Source organism: Hippoglossus hippoglossus, chromosome 1 (assembly GCF_009819705.1).
Source record: "Hippoglossus hippoglossus isolate fHipHip1 chromosome 1, fHipHip1.pri, whole genome shotgun sequence".
Lineage (NCBI taxonomy): Eukaryota > Metazoa > Chordata > Actinopteri > Pleuronectiformes > Pleuronectidae > Hippoglossus > Hippoglossus hippoglossus.
Window position 1 is genome coordinate 19821845 of NC_047151.1, and position 26998 is coordinate 19848842.

A 26998-nucleotide genomic window follows, 5' to 3' on the forward strand; every position below is an offset into this window, starting at 1 on the left:
AATTAATGGATCGTAATGAAAAGGGATTGCACCATTATTTATTAATATTATTTATGAGTGTGTGCCATTTGGTGCGGATCCAAATAAACATCTGGTTCTAGTGAATTCATCAGGGCCTTGTTCAGCCTTGGCGGATGTACATGCTGTACTTTGTTTCATATAGTTCACCTCATAGGAGCATCAGCTGACACGTCACTGAATGACCCTGCTGCACCTTAGGACAGCACATCCACTTTGACTAGAAAGCCGAGGCAGATGATATATTCCTGACTTTGGGAGCAGCAGCAGACAAAACTATTTCCAGTGACCTTGGAGTGAGAAGTCTCTTAATTATAACCATGTGATATGGCCACAGTCCACAACAGCTACTAAATGGTTCTTGATTTGTTTTTGTCAACTGATGCTGGAAAGACCGCACATGTCCTTCAACAAAGGTCAACAAGTCAAATATAATGAGAAAACACGTCCGTGGCCTTTAATACGACACGTAGAAGTATTTCATGATCAGCAGGACGACATCACTCATCAGCTCCGTAGGTGTGATTGTGTTGAGCGCTGGTTGGAAACAGGACATTTTTCGAATTTCTCTCATCATATTTTTGGATAACCACACTCTCACACTCACCACATTCTCAGAGTTCCGGGAAGTTCCGGTGTAATATTACAGGAATTATAATTATAATGTTTTTTCACACACAGCAGTGAAACATGTTTGTTTCCTGTTGGGGGGGGGGGGCAGCTAAAAAAGACGGCATTTCTGCGGGAAGTAGATGATGAGAGGCCGTGTGGCAGGAGTGGGGTTAAATGTGTGGCCCCCTTTTACTATTCAGGGACCAAAGTGAGTCCCACAGCCTGTTGTTAGTCCTGATTGCTGCTGTTTTCCAGAGTCCATAAAGAACAATTCCCTGTAGTCACGTCTCAGGTTCTGCTCATTTATTTATTTGTGCTCAGAGACATGGGGATAAAAGGGAAGCGAGGGCGAAGGCGGAGGCAGACACAGATCTGGTTCGGTTTCATTAGCACATCCGGACTCAGTGGCTAAGTGGCTGCACAACTGGTAGCTGAGCTGCGACGTGCACTGTGGATGAAAAACATAAAGGGCTGCGTTTAATCAAGCTACTTATCCTCTCGCCGTCGCTCCCACATACGGTCGGACTCTGTCGGTGCTTGTGTACGTGCCGGCTTCTCCTGTTCCACGCATTGTTTCCAGAGGGAAGGATAAGTCCCAGAGTAATTACTGCAGTTCATGATCAAAGCTAGAACAATGTCCAGGACAAATGGAATCATGGCATCGGATAGCAGTGCATCTGATGACACGGGGGAACTTGAGAGTGCCTGAGCGAGGTGTGCCAGGGAGAGGCTGAAACCGCATCACCACACTTGTTTGTGAGCAAAAGCGGCTGGAAGTCAATCACAGGTATTCATTATGTCTTCACGTACGAGTCGGACTGATGAACTCAGAGTGAACTGCCGCACATGACTCATGATCCACAGAATCAGAGAGGGGTCAACAGTATACAGATCCTGGGCTGTGGAAACCAGCTGCCATGAAATATATAGAGTAGAAACTGTGCTACTGATCTATTTATTCTATCTATTTATCTATCTATCCCCCTATTGATGATGATGATGATGATGATGATGATCATGATGATGATGATGATGATGAGGAGGATATGCAGCTGTAACAGTAAATATTCCTTGTTGTGTTTTTCAGCATCGCATTTAGGACATAGTTATAACAGTGAGATCAACTAGTGAACTTCTATGTACATCTACCTGAGATGCAGCCTGACAGTCATAGACCGATATCAGACATCAATCAGGTCCTGATAAGTAATAATGATCCATGACCATCACCATGTTCTGCAGGAAATACAAATTACTTTAAAAGTGAGATTAGGAAAAGTGGCGGAAGGGAAACCCAGGATATACAATTTTTAAAAATGTATACAAAAGAACATAGAAAAGGAAAAAAGAAAGTTCTGTGTTATTTTAATTTTTTTGCATAATTCTTCTAACAAATAAACAAACGCAGATGAAAACGTAAACTCTGAGTTAACTCTGAGGTCAGACCTCTGCATGGATGGTAAAAACCTTTACGGATAGTTATGGGTTAGGAAAGAACCTATTGCATTTTGGTGTAGATCTAGATCAGGGAGCAGATCCAGATCTTTATCATTTGAGAGAATAACTCATGGATCTTGATGAAAAAAATACTGCGTGTTTATGGGGCTGATGTCTATGAGTGTGTGCAATTCGGTGCAGCTCCAAATAATCTAGTGAATTTAAATGTGGCACCATAAAGGGACTGATGGAGGTGTGCTCTCTGAATGTCCTACTACTTTGACTTTGTCGTAGATCCTCGGAGATACTGTTTCCTGCTATAAAACCACATAATATGCAACAACAGCATAAACAACACAACACACTGTGATGGTAGAAGTAAACACAGTCTAAGGTCGGGGTGGAAGATACTTCTGCCCACAGCGGCACACAAACATACAGAGTGAATGAGAGAGTGAGGGACTTTCACTGTCTTCCGGATCAGCCCAGTGCGATGTGATGTGTGGTGGCTCAGCTGACTCGGCACAGAGAGATCCTTGACACTGGGCTCTGCCAGAAGTCATCTATTTATCACTCACTCACAAAGTAGGTTAATAAAGAGGTGGCCAAAAGAATTGGCTCATTATGCGGCACACAATTGGAAATCCAACTTGATATGAAGAACTCCACAGCTTAATTAGTGACCTTTCCGTGCCGCTTGGCCTTGAGCTTCATTCTGTTCATTTATTCAAAGCTCATCGCCTCGAGGCTTCTCAGATAAAAATCTCTGTTGTTTTCATAGCGCTTTGTCAATTTATCCTTTAACAATGGTTTTATTCAGCAAACACAAATGATTTGATTTTGTTCACAAACCCTTTGGAAAAAGCCTCTGAAATTAGAATTAAAGCCGTTACAATCGTGCACAGATCAAGAGTACAACTCAGTGACACTGAAATACTGTTTATTTGACAGTGTGCATTGTGTTTCACGTGGTCAGCTGCTCCTTCTTCTTTTTCCCCTGTGCACTCTCATCTCACTTATTTTCAGAACAAACAACTGTGCCCCAAGAATTTTATCTCTCCTGCTCCAAAATAAGGCGTTTATTTTAAGTCTCCCATCACCCACATGAATGGCACAAAATCATCATCTCAACATTGTAATTAAATGCTCTTTATAGTGTTTTACCCATTATTTGCCCATGTGCTCTAGATGGGAAAAGGATGTTTCGTAAAAGACACGTGCGAACAGACAAAACATCTTCACCAGCCTGACAACACACACGCAACACAACGGGCGACCAAATATAGAAACACAACCATAGAAAACGTGCTGCGGACACAGAAAACGCATTTCATGAGGGCACACAAATTTGGAGGTAACATATGTAGTGAAGTACGTGTGATGAAGTACAGAGTTTATCGTATATTGTTTGTCTCGCTGCACCTTTATTTCCATTTTGAATATCTTGAATATCTCAAACTCAAGTCACTTAAAGACATTTCAGACTCGATGGATTTCTCACACTGCAGATCTCCTTTCTCGCTGCACTGGTTATTCAAATGTATAATATCTGTGAAACCTTTAGCCTGACTCCGCTGCTACGTTGGACCTCGGGCAGTTGTCAGGATTTCTCTCTCTGGCAACATGTGGAGACTTTTTTGCATCTCAAATCAAGTCATCCTCCGCTTCTGTCCCAGATCTCTCTCTCTCTCTATTCAAGTAACTTTCAGTTTGATAGCAGGACTCACTGATTTCACATTCAGATTTTGTCACGGAAATCCCTGCGCTTGCACACAAATAGCCCTGCATGTGTTTTTTTTTTTCTCTACTTGTGCTCAAATTCTGTGCTTGCACTCAGATATTATGTTGCCTGGACAGATTTCTTGCGCTCTAGCTTCAGCTCTTCTCTTAATGTTCATGCTTCAACGTCTGCTCTCTGACTTTTTTCTTCTGCGCTTGGATTCTTTTGTCTAACAAGTCTGTTCAAACTCCCCAACCAAAAGAATGCCAGGTGTAGTGCTGACAAATAGAATTGTCCCGTCCTTGTTCTTCTCAAACTGATAAAAAAAGATACAAAAGTATCAAGTATCTGCTGAGTGAGGTATTTCATACCAGAAGTGCTTTGCCTACAGTTAATCGCACCTGAACACAAACATTGTAGAGAAACGATTTCATATACGTAGCAGACAGATGCTGACGGATATAAACTGTCCATGTTCAATAAACCCAAACAATTAAATTTGGAATACATCCAAAAACCACCTAAAAGAGAAAGTTACTCCAGAACTCAACTGGATCAGGCCCGATCCAAGGTTTGCTCAGATTAAAACTCTGTGTCTCGAAGACAGTAACCAGCATAACTGAGATGACAGTTTGTGACGCTGTCAAGAGGCAAAACCTTGATTGTAAAAATGTGGGACACAAACGGAAATGTCTGGATACTTAAACGTGGAAACACTTCACTTCACAGAGTCTCTTGTAAAGAATATTGATCGCTGGGTTATCACAAAGTCTGCAGAGTCAATCTGCTTTAAATCAGCCATGAAACCAACGTGTGACTGCACGGGAATGTGTAGCCGAGCGTCTGCAATCCCTCACAGCGGCTGGAAATGAACACTCTGGACTGTAATGACATATATTTTAAGAGAGGGTTATTTAGTCATCTTTAATTTTAGTAGCTGTGTTTGTGTGCTTTAAATGCTGCGTTCACACACTGTAAAGGTTGACAGCGACGAACTTGGCTGTTTTTCACTGTGGGTAAAGGTTTTTTTTGGGGTCATGCCAACTTTAAATGTAAAGTTCTGAAAATATGGACCCACCACTTTTCAATTATATAATTCATTGCCACAACATACTGTCACATAATTGACTTGCGGAATTCCTCAGGGTTCAATTTTAGACCCCCTGGTGATTTACATATGATTATATGATTTCTGGTTCATGATAATTATTCACATCACCTCAGTTCTGGAGTCTCTGCAGACTAGACACATACTGTGCAAAGCTTTGTTAAATTCCACAATACCCACCACTTCCTTGTGATAAATATATAGATTAAAAAAATATAACCTCATGGCCTCTCGAGCTCCCTATAGATTACATCTGTTGTCCTTCTCCATGACCTATGGTTCCTCTGCTTTAGAGACAGGTACAGATATTCTGTTTCCTGTTCCTCAGCTGCCTGCTCCTGGAGGTGGGACGCTCACCGAGGAGGGTCGTGGAAGCTGTGGAGGACGAGCTGGGCCGACAGCCTGACGCTGCATCTGCTGTACGAGAGCCTGGAACCCTTCCCCTCCAAGGTTGTGAAACAGATGCTTCCCTTTGATGTGCTCACGATGCCTCGTTTGATGCACGATCTCCCTCCCCCTGTATGATCTCTTCATATTGAGCCTCGAGCTCTTGAGATAATGTTCCTGAGGCTGTCGAGCCTCACTCTGACATGATGCACTGACAAGAGAATAACAAAGCATCTCATGTAGTAACGAGTGTCATCTGAATCCTATTTTAATGGCACGCGTGAGGAAGAAGAAGAACATATGTGACAGCGGTGTGAGTAATGATTTGTAGATATTATGTTGCTACTATCATGTACTGTGCATGAACATCAAAGAACTTATCAAGTGTCTGACACACATTTTCTTGTCGGTTCCTCTCGGAAACAGTCGACTGCACGAACCGCTACAGTTTTAGTCAATGATAAACGACCGTTAAAATGTAATTAAAACCATTAAATATCTCCATACTGTCGGAAAGTATGATATATAATCCAGAGGTTAATGTCTCCAAATTACAAATACAGACCACACACTGTATAAATTGAAGATAAAAGAATCCTCAACCGAAGTTTCCTGATTTGCGTTAGTATTTGTTTGACCACATCTAAATGTTGCATTGTTCAGCAGATAAATCCTAATCTTTCAGAGCTAAAATACCCGGAGAGAGATTTTAGGGCAAAAACATCCATTTACAATCCACCTCAGAAAACAGTGTGTGGACCATGTGTCGGAGCCGCCTGAGAACACAGCGCACTTTTTCCTGGATGTTATGAAACAAAGGGCGAGACAGCTCCTCAGACATGACGCCGTCATGAGGAGGACGATCACACGGAGACATGACCGCCGGCGAGCACTGGCTGTGCCCTGCACCTCGGAGCCATCGCCGGGGATCACAGCTTCCCTTGAATTTTAACCATGTCCTGTATCACTGTGTTGCAAGTAAAGCCTGTTTTTATCATGACTGGCTTTGAAAGCAAACTCAAACCAGATGGAAGGAAATTGGAGATAAATGCAGCTGGAGTCCACGTTGGAGCAGAAACTTTTGGTGATATGGGACGAGACGGCGATGATGTCACTGCATGTGCGACAATATACGAGTAAAGGCCTCACTGGGGGAATTTAGACGAAATGACTCTTTACAAAGCGACAACTTTTTAATTCTGTCTCTTATTAACGGTGTTTTATACAATTAATACTTCAATACACCATCACTATATATATTTGACATTTCCTATTTATGTTGGTATGCTTCACTTGTTTATAGATGTTTATGATCATTCTATTGTATCGTATCTTATACAGGACTGGAAACACTGTTCAATTAATCATTTGTTGGTAATTTGCTGCACAGAATTCTATAATTTCATAATAATTACAGGGATGATGATTGAACTATTTCTATATTGTTTTCATGATGAATAAACTGGGAGGTTGTATAGGCCACTGGTTCATTCAATGCCAAAATAAATAAATAAGAAGAAGCATTAAATGTTATTCAAATTCAAATGATTAAAATCGATCACTAGAAATATTCTTTCATTTTACTCTCCATGTTTATTCTTTGTACTTGGTGATTCAAATTGTCTTTATTTCTCGACTACACAACTATGGTATGAATTAAACTGTAATTTTAAAAGTTATATATCAAATTCTTTCTATGAATTTACTAGAAAGAGGCAGCGAGCAACTTTATAGTATTTTATATAACAGTTTTTTTAACAAAGTTCACCAGGTGCTTTTAAAAAAGAATGGTAAACCGTGGTTGTGAGGACGTGAGCAAGGGAAAACCTCCTCTCTATGTTAAAGTGCAATGATAGAGCTTATTGTTTATTTATCATGAGTTATGTTTACTTCTATATTTAAGATCTAGATAACTAAATAACATTCAATTACTTTGATTCTCTCCGGTTGTGCATTGTAAACTCTGGCCTCAAAAGCTGCTTCCAGACATGGACTGAACTGCAGAGATCCTCTGGACTCTCTGTGGAGGAGCTGTAGGTGTGAGCGCTGATATCCAAGTGAGACAGCAGGAGATCCTCCGCAAGAATAATCGCAAGCAAGTGGGGGTGTTGACGTTTCTAACACGTGAAACATGAAAAAAAACTCAAAGAAAACAAATACCTCCAGATAATAAAAGCGGTGCCCCAAACGTAGAAGACTCTGATGAAGATGTCAAGAGATCTTCTGGTGATGAGGAGCGACACCGGTGCAGATGTGCTGTAAAAACAAGTAATCTCCTCCAGAGGTCACGTCTGAAAACGGCTTCCCACTCGCAGCTAAAGCATCGTTCAGTTTCACCACCTTCGATGAATGTTATAAGCCACACGAGGAGAAACGCGGGGGTGCAGGTGAGTCATGTAAACAGTAGTCAGAACAAGACTGACTCCTCCGACACCTTCCACGTTATTCTCCAGAAGTGTGCCACAGCCTCAGAGGAAAGAAAGGTTACAAAGCAACATCTGATAAATGGGCCAAACAAGCTGAAAAAGAAAAGGATCCAGAACGAATACACTGAGCGTGCTACAAGTGAGATAACATCAGGAACAGCAGAAATCATAAGGTAACCTTTCCAAAAATCATTTGATCCTCTTTTCTGTGTGAGAAAGAACAACAGCTCTTCTTTTGAAGCCGCGCTGAGATCCCAGCTTGATTACCGTTTGAGATTGAACAAGATCTGGCAAAAAGATTGAAAAAAATTGCTGCTGGCAGGCCTGTTCATTATATCTCGGAGCTGGATTAGATAAGGTACCCAGGGTGTTTCTGACAGAGCCTGGTATTAACCCTCCACCTTCCACTCTCGCTGCATCTGGGGCCCAGCTGCAGCTCTTTGTATACAGTGTGTGAGTGTGTCTGCATCTGATTGGGGTCACTAGAGGGTCTGTCGCATTCAATATACAGCTGATTGACCAACTGGGGGTGGGGGGGGGGCAGAGGAGATCCAACAGGCATCCGATATACGCATTATATTTTCAAGAGTGCTCTGCTCAAGTAGATGACAGAGAAGAGGGTCACAAAGACGTGAAGAGATTTAGAGCTATTGAGTTGTCAGAATATGAACCGTGTCACGGTGAGATCACAGGCCGCTGAAAGTCCACGACAGCTCATCAACGTGGGTTTAGTTTCTAGAATGCCTGAAATTCAATGCTTTAAAATGAAGTGGGATTCGTGTGTTAGATGTTTAAAAAGTCTTTGGTCTAAAGCAAACAACAAAAAAAGATAAACACAACCAAAGATTAGAGAAAAGCAAAAGAAAACAATTTGTTCTTTTCTGCTAAAAAAAATGGTTTATTGGATAAGGAAGATTACAAATCTGATCCCTCGATGGTAACCATCAACCATCTGATTATACTGGCGGACTGTTAAAAATGAATTACCACATGGAAAATATTAGTAACTTATGAGGAAAAAAAATAAACACATGATGAAAACATAACAAAACATGAAAACTGTTGAGAGAGAAGCTCAAAGCTCAGAGACTACGTGCACAACACAGTTAAAAAGAGAAGAAATTTAAATGTAGAGAATAAATACGAAAAAAAGAAGAACTGTTAGACATATTCTAAGAAGTTTAGGAGGGTTAGGGTTTCGTATCTCAATAAAATCATCTTTAATGCTGATCTGTGTTGCAGGCCATCTCTTGATCTGATGGACATGTTCAGTCTAGCAACAGGTGGGACAAAAAGCAGGTGGATGTGTGTGTGTCCTCATTCAAACAAGACAACATGTGAATTCACTTTCTGAAGACCAAGGCACTCAACTCTCACATCAAATACTCGTGTACGCCACATTTGGAGCAATTTGCCTCTTCCACTCACAAACATACAGTACGAAGCAATCTGTGGTTCAGTCGTGAGTAATGCAAACTCTAGCAAGTGCAGCAACGGTTTGAATCCCGAATACGCAACATTCATTCGGCACTGATCAACAGCGCTTTCCACACGGGCCAATACAAGTCTCCATCTGTAAAAATCTTCTTTAAAACAACATTTTTGCAACCGGTCAACAGAATAATACAGTCATAAAGTTAGTGAGAAACACAAATATCTACTATGACGACGTCGTTTTTGATTGGTTCGGTTAAATGAAGTACATAACAGTTAAAAACACAAACGTGATAAGACTAAAAACAACTGACTGACAGACAAAAGTGACAGACAGGAGCCGGAGCGTGGTGTTTGATAGAAGCTGAGTGGTCCGCACGTCGCTCGTTGTGAACATCAGTAGAAACCACTGTGTTCCCGTGTCGCTTCCTCACACACTCGACCTTTAAGCCTTCTCCAGTGACTTGTAGTACTCTTTCAACACGGCCCAGGCCTTTGGCGCCATGAAGCCATCTGGGGGATTCTCTCCCTCGCGAGCCATCTTCCGCATACGTGTACCTGAGATGAAATCATAGTCTTGGTGGCTGCAGTTGGAAGAAGCAGAGAAAAAAACAGAAAGAATTTTAGTTTTTGGTAGCAGACACGTTCCAATTAATACAAAAATAAGATGCTTATCGACAGAGCAGCGCACGGGAGCCAACAATAACTGCCTGCTGCTCTGGAATCGAGTGCATCGAGGCGTAGCGGCCGACCAGTTAGTATTTCTGCAAACCAAGAAACGAAGCTCTTAAAGCATCTCACATCCCACACAGTGAAAACAGACGTGAATACGGGAATGGGAATATTTATCTGACTAAGCTCTACATTTCATATTCTGACCATTTCTGGCAGCTGCTCTGCTCCCACATCATTCTGTGGCGAGAGAGATGCTGTGACGATCCAGTGAGCCAGCTCGGCTCGCCATCGCGACGGAGGTCGGTGCAGCTGACCCCACACACACACACACACACATTCTTCAAATTCACTGTGTGGGAGTAGATAATTAATTTTTATGTTTACCGTACTTTATACGTCACTCTGCTGCATAATCTTTTTTTTAATCACGACCACATCTTAAATTTTTTAAAGGCTTCATTAAAGCCGTTTTCAGACGTGTCCCAAGAATCTCCATCTCCACAGAATTGGGTTCGGACTTTCTCCTGAGTTTTTGTTTCACACATACAAAACGCAGCAGGAGATTCTCTGCTCAGACGTGTTCACAACACAGACAAATCCTCCACAGGATTCAGGTGAGGGGGGGGTGCAGCAGGCAGAGGCAGGACATAACATTTATTTTCAATATTCAAAGAGACATTGTTTAACTTTTCTTCATGGACAGAGCTACAAACAACAATCAGTTTCCAAAAGACAAATAATGAATTCAGGACAACCTCTGGTGTCCTCTGCTTTCACGACTGCTCCTTTTGTAAAACATTGAGTGGATTGAAACAATGGACCCGGTGCTGTGAAGTGCAACACTGGCCGTCTCTATTAGACCTGTAACAGAAACTTTAGTGAAACATCTTTATTAACTGAAACATTGATTGCTTCCGTTCAGACCAGTTAAAAATGATTAAATGAATATAAGAAATTATTACTTGAGGCTGTCACACACTGCTGTCAAACCACTAAACCAAGTGTGTGTGCATGAAGGAAAACCTTCTTTCATCAGTCCAGACATTTTTTCACATATTTCAGACGTTCTGATGTCTGAGAGGAAGATAACTTCTCACCACACCTGGTGCAGACAAAGATATGAACGGCTTTGTTTGAAGTGAGCAGCCAAGGACCGTCTTCATCTCTAATCAGAGCTGAGCAGAGCGCTGGCACAAGATCATCACATCTTCACTTGCTTTGTCTATAAATTACTGTCAGGAATAATCACGACACTTCTGAGACATCTTGTTAACAGACACTCGCACTCCACGGAGCTCACATGTAGGGAGAATCAAAGTCCATCGCTGTGAAGTACAATTTCTAATTGTTATCACACAACACAGAGCACGTCTTGTGGCTTTGAAACAGTCCGAATCTGTGAAGAAGACCTCACATTTCACATGGCGTGATGTAAAAGGGCTGCAGGCAAATTCTTCCAAGAACATTTTTATACAGTGTCAAATTAGAAACAGCTTGCTGTGACCTCAGCCATTACACTTTAGGGAAAGACTTGAGAGGTATTGCTGGTGATTAGGCATAGCATGGATATTCCTCTTGAAATTCAGCAAAGTGCTGTCAGCGTGCATGAGAATGGAATCCCATAAATCTAACTGAGTGACGACTACAGACCATGGAAATCCAGCTATTCTCCTGCATTTGCATTAGATTTAGCCTTAGAATTACACCAAAGCCCAGGGTCAATGATATTCAGTACAAAACTGGAATTAGCTCCTCATGGTTGTTCGTCTCTGCCAAAGCAATCAAGTGGCAGTTTCCACATCTGTCCAGATTGAAGAAAATACATTTGGTGAAGATTGAAGGGATTTAACAAGAGGTGTTAAGTGTGTTGGCAACGTTATTTCATCACAGTGAAGTTGACCTCTGACCTTAAGATGACATCACTTCAGCCTTTTATCATATTAAACATTTTTGTGATTTCTTTTCATAATTAGGATAAGTATCCTGTAGTCGTGGCCAAAAACATGTGACAGAGGTCACAGCGACTTGGAGCTTTGACCACTGATTTATAATTAGTCTAAAGCTGCCTTCAGACATGCAGTGATATACAAACATTTTTCTGAAAGGTGCCTTGTGTGAGAATGCAAATGTCCGGGTCATTAACTCCAGACATTTTCTTGAGCTTTTCCTGCCAGTCCCTGAGTAAAGTGTCCATAAAATGTTAGAATGAGCGAGTGGGCGTGATTTTAACAAGCAACAGTCATTGAAACTGGAAGAATACAAATATCATGGGATGAAAAAGAGGATCCATACACATAGAAGTTGACGGCAAAGATGACAACTTGTAAAGATAATAAGGTTCAAGAGCTTTTGGTGATAAGGACTGGTGTTGGTGTCCCTGTGTGCTTTCCACACTGGAATTTAAAAACACCATGTCCTGCCTCCTGCCTGCTCTATCCAGACGTTACCCCTCACCCAAATGTCCTGGACATTTTTCTGTTGATGTGAACACGTCTGACCTGCAAAATCTCCTGCTATTCTAAAATAACAACCATTTTTAAAAGCACTGTTAACTCTTTCCACAGAAGCACTTCATGTCAACAATGAATGATCAACAATTCAGTTTGGATTTAACATTATAAACATGCATCATGGAAAACTGAGCAGGTCTGGTGATTAGTTTGGTCGTATTTACTTTGAACATTCCTACACAGCTACAATTACACAACCTGATGGCGGAGAGAGAATGAGATTGCATGATTTTTGTTAGTCATCATGTGCTGTGTTGCTGTGTACGTATACAAACTTTAATTAATAGCAGATCTCTGTAATTTTTTGAGCAACATCAAAGCTAAATCTAATCCGAAAAACCTTTTAACTGTGTAAGAAAGAAAAACAGCGTGTTATTCTTGGCCTGATGTTTTGCTTTGGACAACAGAGCAAGAAGAAAGGAAATTATAGGGGAAAAAAAGCAAGACAGGCCTAATAAATTTAGAGAGTGTAATTTCTGTTTAGGCTGCTGGTTCTAATTGGCATTCATGTGAGGTATTACTCTGGATTAAATCGAGAAATAAGATATTCAATTTAGAGTGAGCGAAGTCTGCTGCTTTAGACTCAAACTATTTCTGTTTTCCACTACCCTGATACTTAAAGACTGTGAGAAACAAGATGAGACACAAGATGAGAACTGACAGCTGAAAATTATAACATGAACAAGTACTTACTTCTCAGGGTCATAAAAGTCCATCGCTCTTTTGACCTTGTTGTAAGCAGCAACCTTGAAGGGGACGATCTCCAGGGTGATGAGGCCGGGAGCCATGGTGAGGACCTTGGCCCCGTGAGAGGGTTCGTACAGGTCCTTCCCCGTGTCAGGGTGGGGCATCCCTGCAGGGTCACGGCCAACGATGTAGAAATTGGCACCGGCTACCATTCGAGATCTGCAGTGCCACTGAACCTGTGGACGGGGAGACAAAGAGACTGAAGAAACACGGAGAAGACTTGACTGGAAGACATATGCCTCTCTGTATGTCGGCCCTGTGACACGTTGGCGACCTGTCCAGGATGTACCTTACCTCTCGGCCAATGTCAGCTGGGACTGGCTCCTAGTCCTGCATCCCTCAAAAGGATAAGCTGTATACATAATGTATTTTTTGTTTTGTTTGTGCTCAGCCTCCACTCTTATCTTATTTGCACAATACATCAGGGGTGTTACAGGCCTTTAATAGTTTACAGATTAGGTCCTTATGTAGAGCTCTGCGGAATCATGCTCCTGTTAGTCTGCCATGCAAGTCTCCAAGCAAGATGTTTTCTGTTTGATGATCATCTTGCTCTTTGTGCTGTAGTTTATTTAATAGAGTTACGTTATATTTTTGTAGTAAAGGCTGTGAATATAAAAGTAACTGGAACCTGCTTTGCCGTGGCTACCTGACTGGAGATGCTACAATATCTCACTTAAACAATAAAGTACAACGACATTTTTCTTTTTGACAGAACTATACCTCCACAAGTTCAGCCAGCCAGTCTCCAACAATTATTCCCAATAGGAATTAGCATTCACCATAAACACAGAGGTTCCCTTTCTGTTTCTCATTATGAATAATTGCTAAAACACATTATGTCTTGATAATTACTAAGACTGCTGCCATTAGGATAATGTTCTGCCCTGTAGTTTGTATATTTCAGGATGTAGGGGTTTTAGATTAGGTTTAGATTACAAAATGAGATTTCAGTTTAGGGTGGAAGATGTAGACTATAGAACAATCTGACTAATAATGAAAGTTAAGTGGAAGTAGAAAGCATGTTTTTCTGTTTGAGTAACAGGTAGAGCCAGGGTTAATGTTGTTTTGAAGAGTTGACAAGGTCAGAACAAGGACACTAGACTCAGTCTGGCTCTCTAGTGTTCCCGTTCAGAATTACAACATAAATAAATTCACTGCCTGACATCCACCAGACTCCAATCTGCTCTCAATCATTTTCTCCATAGTTTTTCCCATTATCATAAGTGAATGATTAAAAGATACACAGATACACTCAGCCACACAGGGAGGTTTGTGTATGGCAGGGAAACTCTAAACAGAGCTCCCAGAGACAATTTTAAATCCCCTTTCCTGCCATTTATCACAGTCAAAACTGTGCAGACAAGTATGTGACATGTCTCTTCTTCAAGTCTTTAGTTATTACATGGTGCTGCAGTCATTCTCTTGTTCCCTGTCAAGTTTGAGGAAAGTGTAACTTTCTTTCTTTTTTTTGAAGAAACCACAAACGTGCAACTGAAAATACATTATTGCTGATGATCTTACCTCAGTTGGCCCGGCATACATCATGGGTGAAGGAAAGATGGCAACGATGGTGGAGTCTGGATTCAGGACGCCCTCCTCCAGCACGGCAGCATGCTGCTTCATTCGCCAAGGCAGCGGCACATCGTCGTCCTTAGTCCACCCTCCCAGTGGATGGAGCAGCAGCACGGGTCGGCGGTAGCCTCGCTCAATGAGACGCTTATGTGTGTCCTGCATCAGAAGAGCGTGGCCATTGTGGACCGGGTTGCGGAGCTGGAAGGCAAATACAGCATCTGAAAAAAGAGAAAGGAGAAGAAGGGGTTGGTTATATTCAGATGAAACATCTGTATCTGTACAAGAAAAACAGAGGGCCACAAGTGCCCAGCCACTGAAACCACACACAGCATGTGTTCTTATTGGTGAAGATCTGAATCACACCAGACCTCTCCTCGACTGTGACCTCACTACCCTGACTCTCACAGAAAAGAGTGGACTACCCACAGTTCCCTTCTCCTTTTAAAGAAAAAAAGATTTCAGTTTATAAATACTCCTACTGTTTAAATACTCTAAATACTTTCTAAATATCCTTAGTTGAACATCTCAACACTGTTTTTATACAGTTCTGACAACAATCCAACACGACCAATACAACTTGGCCTGTACCTGCATTCATTTCTTTAAACTTCTGTTTGAGCTCAGTGGGTGTCAGCCGGTATTTGTCGAGTCCGTCGTTCCAGTAGATCTTGTCCAGAACCTGCAGGTCTCCGCCGACCAGCCAGTCCCCGCCCTCCATCACCATCTGAAACAGGAGCCACGGCGATCATGGCAGTGAACGCAACTCAAACATAATCCAGACTTAAGACACTGTGGTCCATTAAAACTTCACTGTGCTGGAAGCAGACCAGCATGAATTCTAATAAAAGTCCTGAGTTATTACCCAGTTGCAACAGGGGACAGCATAAATCAAAGTCCTGATGTGTCGTTTAAACAGCCCAAAAAACGGCACCCTCTTCTGCATTTGACCACATCTACTACCTTGATTTCAATAACAGAGCAGAGACAAAGTCAGATTGTGTTCCACAATAAAACCTGGTGATGAGCTCATGACCACACTGAAGAGAATTTTTTTCCCTCCTCACAAGATTTAATCCAACAATGTCACCAAAGTGCTCAGGACCCAGGCAAAGGCTGCTATTGTTTCAGGCTGCATCTCTCGCCTGCCTCCTGTGGCATTTATAGGACTGTAGCTAGAGTTACTGAGCACACGGGCCTGTGGGATGTTAATGTTATACAAAGTGACAATTCTCCACCGGCCCAGCAATAAAATAAGCACTGCTGTAGCACGGAGACGGTGAGAACTGAAAACAACGGCCATAAATGAAACCTGAAGTGTGTAGGCACTGCAAATAGCAGATTTGGAAGTTGATGAAAAGGAAAAAAAAATCCATTCATATCACTTATTTCAATGACATATAATTAATCATGTTTAAAAAAAAATATTTCAAAAACTCTTTGATATCCTTATTTCACAAACATATTGTTTTCAGTTTGATCTGGCAAAATGATCAGAAACATCAGAGAGCATTCAGCAGTGATGTGGTCAATGACGACTTGGCTCCACTGTGAGAAGTTTGCAGGATTATGTTGTGATTTGTTTTCCACACTTCAATGAATCCGACCTGTCGGCTGCTGGCCGGAGACGGTAGTCGTGTAAAATGCTTAACAGCCTTTTTCTTTAGGAGAAATCAACAGCATTGATGGGTTGCAATTTTTTTTTTTTCCAACAGAAGTGAATGGAAAATATAATGCCTGTGCAGATAAATCCAACAGAGCAGGCCTTACACGTACACATGTGCTCTGTTTAACTGTTTAATGTGCCCTGTAGCTTTACATGTGAAAGGGCCAAAGCCAAATAAACAGCCACTACACCATAGTTTCCGCAGACAGGGGCTCCCTGTCTGACTGACAGACAGGCAAACAGGAAAACGTGGATTAACTACATGTAATATGGAGCAGGTCGTTTCTGACTGGAAAAAGACGGGATGGGGGAAAAAAGCAAGAAAAAGTTGCAGCTACCAGCTCGGAGGTGTGTTGACAGACTGGCTCCGGCTTGGAGAGTTAAACATACACTTAGGTATACATACACACACTCTGTTAATGAGTGACACCTTAATCACAGAAAGCTGAACACACATATCCGGCAGTGACAGGTTAGAGTGGAGTACTCGGCATGTGTTAAAAACCCATGCTGAGGCATAAGGTGTTGACATTGGAGTCATGGTTCCAGTTTATGAAACTGGCAGCTTCTTATAACATATCTTAAAAAACACATTACCAAGCCAAATGGGATCATAACCAAGATGAAAGAAAAAATTGAGATTTTTTGCAAACATTTTAAATGACGTCTAACCGTGCTGAAATATTGATACAGCTGTCAATCCAGCATTTTTAGCAGCAAAGCAGCTTTAAAATTAGCCACTGAGGTTTTCAGTAAGTCTGACCTCAGGGAGTGAAATCACCAGATGCCACGGAGTTTACCGTTAGTTTTGGCTTGTATCTTTGCAAATAACCAGGTGGCTGACAGACTGCACTAATCCTGAAAACAATGGGAATTAGAGTTCTTAATCTGACAACCATCTCTGTCACGAACACCAGACTGTTCTGTTCTTCTCCAGCTACAAGCCAATGCAACTTTCTACAGGGTCTGCATGACTGTTCCACGACGTCATCTTGCCACTGAGTCTACCTGAGCGCCACGGCATTCAATAGGAGACAGATGGAAACACTTCCTGTGTATATTTAAAGAAGGGTTGGGAGAGTGGAAAGGTAGAAGCTGGCAGGGCTTCCTCAGCCTGTTCAGCTGAGCAGCATAATCACAAACGCATTAGGTGGAGGCTGAGCGAGAGACGCAGCATCCAAATATAACACCTGCAAAATGAGGGTGGACCAAAAAGATCAAGTGATTACACTGGGCGTCCTGACAGACTGTGAGAAAGGCTCCACTCCTCAACCTAGTCAGTCTTTCCATAAGCACTGTGAAAAAGACAGTTTGGATCTGTGTTCCATCAATGCACAATCCAGGGAAGCAGGTTTCTTTCACATGCAGTGTTTATCACACAGAACACTGAGACACGCCGTCTGGAACTCTGCAGATGCTGTTCAGTGCTTTCTTTTGGGGATTTTCTCTATCACTTCCAACATATTTACCGGTGCTGTAAATTCAGCTTTCATAGAGCAAAACTAATCCTGAATATGTCACATCAATTTACCTTGATGTAGGGGTGGTCCTTGCAAGTGGTGCCCCACTGTCGAGCACAGCGCTCTTCTTTGCGGTGTTCATAAAACTCGGGGTTGCGAAGGATGGCAACTCGCCTGCCTCCATAGACCAGGGCCATGGCCGTCACGCCATCCAAACGCTCTTTATCTGCGGTAGCCACTGGCAGCACCACAGGCACTGACAGGTTGATGACGCCACCTGGGACAAGGAAATAAACATTTTATGAGAAGAAAAAAGGCACATTTATGCAGAAAAAAAACCCCATCAGTCCAAAACTATAAGATATTCAGTTTATTATCACATATTGGAAAAGAAAAGCAGCAAATCCTCACATTTAAGAAGCTTGTTGCTTGAAAAGTACTTCAAACAATCAACTGCTATCACATTTTCTGTCAATTCACTTCTGAAGCATGAAGGTGTGATGCTGATTATTTGGTGAGCTTAGTTATCTAAATATTATCTAAATATTCTTAATTATCGAAATGATCCAATATATCTAAACCAACAAACACACAAACGGACAGGGGTGACAACATCAACTCTGTGAGGGATGTAACAATGCACAACATGAAAATGCCTTCTTTTAGACCTAAAGGGTATAAACAATGTGTTTTAATGAGAAACAACTTTACAAGCGCTTAAAAGAAAACTCCATGAGACATATTTAATATCAGATAATGATCCAAGAACCACCACGTAGAGGGACCCTGTTGCAAAGCTCTGAGATTCTGAGAACAGGCATTCAACAAAGAGCAACCGAAAACGCTCAAAGGTTCAGTATATGCAACCAAACAGCTCAGACATTCTAGTAAAGTCCCTATGCTGCTGCCCTTAAGGCTAAATGTGGAATATACAGCTAAACCACAGGCTACAGTGAGTCGTCAAGGCTGCAATTTAAGAAGCTCGAGGAGAAAAATCCTCTCTTCAGCTGAGCTACAGCTTGACCCTCTCTCATTTTCTGACTTCTCTGTATGGTGAGTGCTCTGGTGGCCGGTTCATGTTGTGTTCCAGGTTGATGAAAACTTTGGGAACGACACGCTTTTCACATCACATCAGACCGAGTAATGTGAAGACAGGGGAGGACTATGACTGCTCTTGCTACCCCCACCTCCACCCTGGACCCTCTCCTGGTCCCCTCTGTCACGATGAGCTTACAGCTGGTTTTAATAACACACACAGACGCACACATACACACAGACACGAAGGCCAATTGTCCGAGCGAAGGAGACATAAGCTTGACTTTGGTTGTGTTTATTTTTGCAGACCATTTGATTAGTCAAACATGCCGTTTTCTGCTTCCCAACCAGTTTTAGTGTTATAGTGTAGGCAATCAATCCTTTCACCACGATATCATTCTTTCACCGTTGGATCCCTGGAAGGAAGTGAAAATGGACAAATGGTGGCGTCTGGTGTCAATCAATACAGAGGCCTCTTCCTCTGCGTCCTTCTCATCCAGGACAAACAGAAACAGTATATATTTCTGCCTCAGTGCAGCAAGTTCAGTTTATGTGATATGAATATTTCTGGGGAAATAAACCTAGATCAAATATGATTTCATGCCAAGTTGTTAGAATTTGATGTTTTTTTTTTTTTATCCTTCATTGAGGACAGAGGTTGTATTCCTGTCCTTCCCATTTATTTTTATATATTTTTCATTTTACAATGCGTTTGTAACTAAATATTTGGCAACACAACACAAAAGTGAGATTTGTGTGGTCTTGTGGGCAGTAAAAGTCAATAAACTTTCTCTAGGAATTTTACATTACAACAGGAGACTCTATAACTGATATATTTGTTTACTAAAAAGTGCCAAAAAAGAGGAGGCATTGTTGATGCCTCGGTGCAAACAGAACCACTCCTTCATCAACACGACACACAACATAATCATTCAACTTCATTCCAGATTAGGGCTGTGCAGTATGACTAAAACCTTCCATCCTGATAGAACTATGATACCTTTCATTATTTATACTTTTTCTCTACGGAAAATGTCTTTGTTCAGCTGTTACCTTCCTCCATCTTTGCGATTTTCTTCTGGCAGAAGCCTCTTGCATAAGGTCTGGGGTTTGTTTTGTGCACTCAATTGTGCTTTTGTGTTACTCGTCTGCAGACTCTATTCTGTACTGTTTGACCTGATTCTTGCATAGGTGGTAAAAGAAGTTAGTGTTGTTTGAGTCTGTTGTGGCAACTGGTCTGAAGTATAATTTGAAAAAGTAAGGTTTTCTGGTCTATGTCAGACTCTTCATAACCAAACCACATCCACGCGACAGAAGTGACCCCTCTATTTGGTGCGAGCTCCTTGTCTGTGTTTGCTAGTCGGAGTTTCTGTTCAGAATTAACCCGCTCTGTGACACATTTACTCTCCTCTATATTTGTTTGTGTTGCTGTCATGCAAACGTCCTGCGTGCATCCGCGTGTCGTGTGGAGGAACACAAACAATACAAAATATTGCCATAAAGACTGGTTTTGAGGCGAAAAGAACAATAGAGCATAAACATCACTATTCCTTATTATATGAATGGGTCATACGGCCACCTAAACTGAGTTCTAAATGGAGATAGCTATTATTATTTATTTAGCACTTTTCACCTCTTATTGATCCTTACAAGCCACATTTACCAAGTCACACACGTCAGGGGCAATTTCAGGCTCAGTATCTTGTCAGCATGTGGACAGGAGGAGCCGGGGATTTGGACCAACGACCCTCTGGTTAGTGGATGACCCGCTCTACCTCTTGAGCCACAGCCTCCCACTACATCACTGCTATATAACGACATGTCAGCCACAAGAAAGGCCTCTCATTACATACAACAGAGCAAAAACATGCATTGCAGCTTGCAGACACATGCGAGGAGTATTTGTTTGTCTAATTTAGCGCTCCATTTAATCAATAAATTAATTTGAATTTAGTAAAAAATGTTAGAAGGAAGAACACAGCTACAGCTGACAAATTTAAAACATTCCAGGAAATGGCAAATTGTAGACACCTAAGAATGAACCCTCTGTCTGATAGGTAAGCTAAGGACAGGATGCTTCATTTCTGCTATATTTAGTAGACAAAAGAATGATAATTGTACTAGAATGCGATTAACAATATTAGCATTGATCTATTGCCCTGAAAGAGTCTCGGCATTCATGTTCCAATAGAAAGCCCTCTGTGTCTTCTGAAGTAAGTGTTAAGATTTTCTTTTTCCTAAAAAAAAACATAAATGACATCTTACCATCCAGCAGACAGTCAAAATGGAGACACTGTAAGAATTCTCTCTCCCTCATAAAACCATTCAGAGGAGTGGCCCAGCCTTCAGCCAGCACCTGCACCCACTGCATGTCCAGCTGTGGATCATACACAGTAGGTCATATATGGAGGTTTAACTTAACATGCTGTATATGCATTTTACATTTATTAAAAAAATTATAATTGCCTTTTACTCATTTTTAATTAAAAGATATACCAAAAATAATATTCAACAATTTAAAGGCACCTTGCTGATCTGCACAGCAGGCAGAGTCTCTGCATCAGCCTTAGCCAGGTCCAGTTTGTTCTCCTGAACGTACAGCTCCTTCACTTCATAAGATGCATCGACAGGAACTATGTCCTGCAGAGTCAAAAGAATGTGAAGTTAATCATCCTGTGTCATTAGAAAACACTTTGCACAGTGTTGGTGGGAGTTTTTCTCTTTCATTAAGAAATATTGATAATGTGACAACACAGTAGACACAGTGACATCAACATCCAAACAAATATGAGGCTTTGCTGCCCCTTTGTGGCCAATGGAGGGATTACAGCACAGTGTGTGTATCAAGTCAAATGTACTCTAAAGGGGTCATAGCCAACATTAAAAGCACAACAGCTGATTCTGACCACATGTTTTAAACCTGTCTAAGCAGGACAGAGAGAGGCCTCACCCTCTCCTGAAGCAGGTCAATCAGCTGTTGAATGCACTCGTTCACACTGCAGGAGTCGGTCTTCAGCACCAGCTCTGGAGCCTCTGGTTTCTCGTACTCTGAGTCAATTCCAGTGAAACCTGATGAAGCAGAGATGGGAAACAATGCACAGTGTGAGTTCCACTTTCTAAAATGTTCAACTCTTAAACGACATGAAAAGTCTATCTAACCTTTATTTATTGTTTATAGTATAGTTGTTTATATATTATTTATCAAAACACTTAGACAACAGCACTTGTAGACCAAATATTTTTTCTATTGAAATGTATACTACTTAAACCACATTCTAGAGTCTGGAATTACTACGGTGGGAGTTTTAAATATAAAAAGTAATTAATTAGTTATAATAAATCAGAAATTCTTTGGGATTTAAAGTGATATTGAAAATTAAATTATATGACTGTTCTTTGATGCAAGACATTAATGATGGTTTTAAAATCACATTCACACATTTATTTTAAAAACCCTACATTTATGAACTGAACACAGCTCATAACGCCACCTAGTGTTTCATTCGGTCATGGACCTTTCAGAGCCAATTCTTACACAGGTTCAACTGTTTGTCATGACATTTATATATGTATGAAAAGATTAACACCCTCTAATCGAAAGCGGTCGTAAGTAAGAGAAGCTTCAAAGAGCAGGTCAACCCTGAATTTCTTCTCATTCCCAAAAGGAATATTTGACAAAGACCATTCTGCTCAAAACAAATGACACCAAATTCAGCGAAACAAAAGACAATGTGTTACAGCACAGTGTGACAAGAAGCACTTTTAACACCTCTAACAGTGATGCATCAATTTTATTGTCACTATCATTCTTTGAGTTTCCTCTTTTCTGCCTTCGTGACACATTTCACAACAAAATATGATTTTGAGCTGTTCCTTATAGTCTCAAAGTTCTATGTGACAGATGACCCCAGTATGAACCCCAGTCTTGGCTCTACTGCTGCACTTCACATAAAGACCATCGGACCATACTCCACCTCTTATTTCGCCCGCTCTAGCTCTCTTGTACAGTCCCTTCACGTCCCTCTGCTCACAGACGTCCAGTGGAGCGTCCACAAACGCCTCAAAGAAAGGCAGCCCTGCAGCCTCATGGATCTTCCTCGCATTGACGCGATCCTGAACAGACAAAAAACATAAATTCAATGTCATACACAGAGGATTTCTGCCTAAGAGAAGTTAGTGGAAGACAGTATGTTATGTATGTTAAATAATTAAGGTTGATCAGGTTTAGTTTCGCAGAAAATTTGTGTTCTACTATGAGATGATAAATTCACTGCTGTGTACATAAAATTAGGTCGTACTGCAGCAGACACAGCTCAGAACTGGCTTTCAGTGAGAAATGAAAACAATGATGGACAATGACATGATCAGTAATCTCATCAATAACAGTCCAAGATCTACAAAGTGTTCCACAAATAGATGGATAGCCTGCTGATCGCCTCTCAGCCTAAAACCAAACTGTTCTCAGAGGGCCAGACTAAATATAGTTTAACAAAGACTGTGTAACGGCCACGAGAGATAAACGAATACAGCATCAGTGAGGCCCGGCCACATTAATCCCTATCATCATCATCTACTTCTCTCACTTAATCGCTGATGTTTTCATTGGTGACTCACTCACCCTGTTGTAGGGAGAGATGAAGCTGGCAATGCAGACCAGCCCAGCATCAGCAAAAAGCCGGGCCACCTCAGCAATGCGTCGAATGTTCTCTTCCCGGTCCTCTGGGCTGAAACCCAGGTTCTTGTTCAGCCCTTGACGGATGTTGTCCCCGTCAAGGCTGTAGCAGGGAATGCCGTGACACACCAGGTACTCCTCCAGAGCCATGCTCACTGTGGTCTTCCCGGCACCAGACAAACCTGTATATGGAGAGAAAAACAGGATTGTGGAACTATAAAATTACCTAATAGGTATTTTTTAAGAACACTTGTTAAAATGTGGTTTAGTGACATTTCGTAACCTACCAGTCAACCAAACAGTGCATCCTCTGAACCCTCCTCTTGTTCCCACAACCTGCCCGCGCTTGTTTCGGCTCACATGATGAGCTTGATAGGTGACATTAGTTGCACGTTGCATTCCCTGAAAAGGAAAAAGATTGACTGTCAACTCAGGAGGCACACAACGCAAAACAGACATATATTAAAAACTCTAAATCAAAAGATTGGAGGTTGTCATGGATGGATTGAGCCTTACAAACTTAAACACTATAATTTTAGAAAGCATCTTTGATGTATTGTTTCCGAGAATTTATTTATTTTTTATTATAAGAGAGCTTACATGTATAGTTGCAAAAATCAATAGTCTCTCAACTAATTGCTGAATGTCAGAGAAGAGTGAAACTTCACCATTATAATTTACCACAACTAAAGCTGAGTACTCAGGTAATTTGTTTTATCAAGTAAACAGTAATTCAGAGCCTTTTACATGTTCTGGTTCTTTGTCCAATATGACAAGGACAGGCTTTAACAGTAATATTTGACACTGGTGGTGTTTTATCCTTTTAAAATTATAGATATTATCAAAAACATTGACTAGTTGGGTGGACTTGACTTGTTGTTGTTTCAGCTTTATATGTTTGTGCATTTGTTTTAGAGTATATCAAATCATCACTTGAATATGAATTAGTGTTTAAGGCGATAGGTTACCAGGCTAAAAGGGAAAGAAACTGCAGTGTGCTGACACTGATGGATATAGCACAATCCAAGCCAAAAAAACTACTGACTACTGTAAAGCCCCACTATCTGGTTGACAACTAAAACGTTGTAAAACCAGCAACAGCTGTTTCTGAACTCTGCAGCCTGATTTGTGACCAGGACGAGGAGGAGACCACATCACTCCTGTAATTAAGTCCTCGCAATCGCTGCCTGTCAGTGATCATGTTAATTTCAAGATTCCTTTACTGGTTTTTAAGGCAGTTCACACGTCGCTCACACTGCATGAACCAGCTCGGCTCCTCAGCACAAGATTTAAGTGCATCTATGTTTGAACTTTTATTCATCATCTGATCTACAACAATCTTATTAATTGTCATTACAACAACCAGTCAGAAGGAGCTTAAATATGACGGTTACACAACTGTTCCTGGTCTCCCATCTCTTCTCCACACACCTCCATTCTCTCTTGTCTTTTTCACCACCTCCATTGAGTCTGGTTCCAGAGGTTTCCTCATTAAAAGGCGAGTTTTATCTCCCCACAGTCTGCTCGCTGAGGTCATGATTAGGTTTCCCGATAATCGTGTGCGGTCCCTACTTTACTGTGTTAAGTGCCCTGAAATAAAGTGGGTTTTGTTTGATTTTCAGATTCATAGTCAGACAACTTTATTGATCCCAAGGGGGGAATTCATGTGCAGCCTCCCCCGTTCACAATCACACAAACAACAACCAGTGTAAGTTTCAGTGAAAGACATGAAGATAAAGATTAGGGGGGTAAAATAAATAGCATTAAAAGACAATAATTAGATAATAAATAGAGTTACAAGTGTTATCATGTAAACTGTCATAAAAGATGTCGTAAGTGGAATTGAATTTAATTAAACCTGCCCATCAATGTTAGTATTGTGTGTTTTTATCCCAGTTATTAACTTGTATTACACTTTTAAATCGTTTTAACTATTATAGCTTATAAAATCTATCTCGTTGTCAGCCTGTTTATTTTATGTTTTGTCCATTTCTGGCTCACCAGTCACTTGTTAAGCACTTTGAACTGCACTAATCTCAATGAACGGTGCTTAACTCAAATACGGTTTGCTTGATTCAAAAAAGATTACAAGAGTAATTATTTGACAGTAAACCAGTTAAAGCCTTTAAGATGTGACTGGGGGGGGGGGGGGGGGGGTTATTACAGCTGTATTGAGCAGTAGATGCCTTTACACGAAGCCGCTGACTGTTAGCATCGCGCAGCTAGCTTCACTGTGCGCCGCTGGAACGTTACGTGCTAACAGTTAGCTAGCCGTGTGCCCGGTCGGTCCGTTTGCTCAGAGCCGGTTCACGGCAGAGAGCAGCCGCGGTGAACCGGCGAGTTTGACCGAACTACACCCCCGGTGAAAAACACGGAACTCACCCAGCCCTCAGAGGCGTTGTTCAGCTTCGGCTTCTTGTTGGTGTTACCGTACGTGTCCATGTTCCGGCGGCAGTTGGCGGCTAATGTGAGCGGCTCGCGGTCTCTAACGCACACCTCCGCACAAAGCGCAGTTTGCTGGTACCCGTGTGTGTTCAGGAGTTTGTGTATCTGTTATTTGAGTTGTCTCCGGTGGATGGAGGAGCCCGGAGCGGCGGAGCCTGGCGCGACGACCGGGAAGAACTTCTCCCAGCAGCCACGTCACCGGCGACGGAGTGACGCGTTTCCTCCGCGTGACGAGGGGTCGCGTTTCTGCAGGAAACACACAAACTGATCTGGTGACGGTTCGGTTTGGTTCAGTCACACGTGCTGATCTGGTGTCAGTTCGGTTTATTGTTTTCTGTTATCTGTTTTATTGCATTGCTCAGTATGATCTGGCTTTGCATTGATTTACCAAATTATTATTATTGCTATTATTACTGACATGGGTACAAATATTTGAAATAAGTTAAAAATAATGCAAAAGACTAAATGCCCAAAAACATATGAACAGCATTTTAAAGTTTTTTTCACTTGGGACAATAAAATAAAATATAACTAGAAGGGCACCCAGTAGAGCGCATACCTTCGCCAAGGTCCTTTCAACAAACCATGGATTTTTTTGGGGGGGGGGGTCTTCACCAAATTGCACACACAGTTCCCTAAATATGCCATTTTCATGGGTTCTTTCTTGGGTCATACCCCAACCATCCAAAGAATTTGATGGAAATAAGTTGAGTCGTTTCCATGTAATCCGGCTAAAAAATAAATAAAAATAACCCCCAAAACCCCAATAACCAAACAACCTCCTTGGCGGAAGGTATAATTTACAAAAGCAGTTCCACATGAAAAAAGGAAGCAAAAAATTGTGGAACCTCTTTGGCGGAGGTAAAAATATAATACTCTGTGTCAACATGACAAACGCAGAATTACACACTAATAATAAAACACAGTGCTGCTCCACCTCACTGGTTTCTTGCAGTGCACCTCAGTTACAGGGTGATACTTGTGCTGATTACAGGACAGATTCTCAATTAAAGGGGGATGTGAGGCAGGAGGAGGCTGGATGCAGAGGATGGATGAATCTGTGTGGTGCTTCGGGGA

General features: G+C 41.6%; 1 protein-coding gene across 1 annotated transcript; it reads right to left on the reverse strand.

Annotated features, from left to right (window-relative positions):
- Window positions 1–8585: 8585 nt before the first annotated feature.
- Window positions 8586–26182, reverse strand: papss1 (3'-phosphoadenosine 5'-phosphosulfate synthase 1). Its single transcript, XM_034588478.1, has 12 exons — window positions 25859–26182; window positions 23764–23878; window positions 23423–23658; window positions 22779–22917; window positions 21755–21873; window positions 21331–21444; window positions 21070–21181; window positions 17841–18046; window positions 15235–15370; window positions 14596–14864; window positions 13021–13250; window positions 8586–9726 (listed from the first exon to the last, which is right to left on the reverse strand). The coding sequence occupies exons 1-12, from the start codon at window positions 25916–25918 to the stop codon at window positions 9588–9590; spliced, it is 1875 nt and encodes a 624-aa protein (XP_034444369.1). The 5' UTR covers window positions 25919–26182; the 3' UTR covers window positions 8586–9587.
- Window positions 26183–26998: the final 816 nt, after the last annotated feature.

What these genes read in the sequence shown, in the direction of transcription:
- papss1 (XM_034588478.1), bottom strand. Translation starts at nt 25,918, where the DNA reads ATGGACACGTACGGTAACACCAACAAGAAGCCGAAGCTGAACAACGCC. An exon ending in ACAACGCCTCTGAGGGCTGG is followed by an intron (nt 23,879 to 25,858) that starts GTGAGTTCCGTG and finishes TTTCCTTTTCAG; the next exon opens with GGAATGCAACGTGCAACTAA. An exon ending in TGTATGCCGGGCCAACTGAG is followed by an intron (nt 13,251 to 14,595) that starts GTAAGATCATCA and finishes CCCCGTCCACAG; the next exon opens with GTTCAGTGGCACTGCAGATC.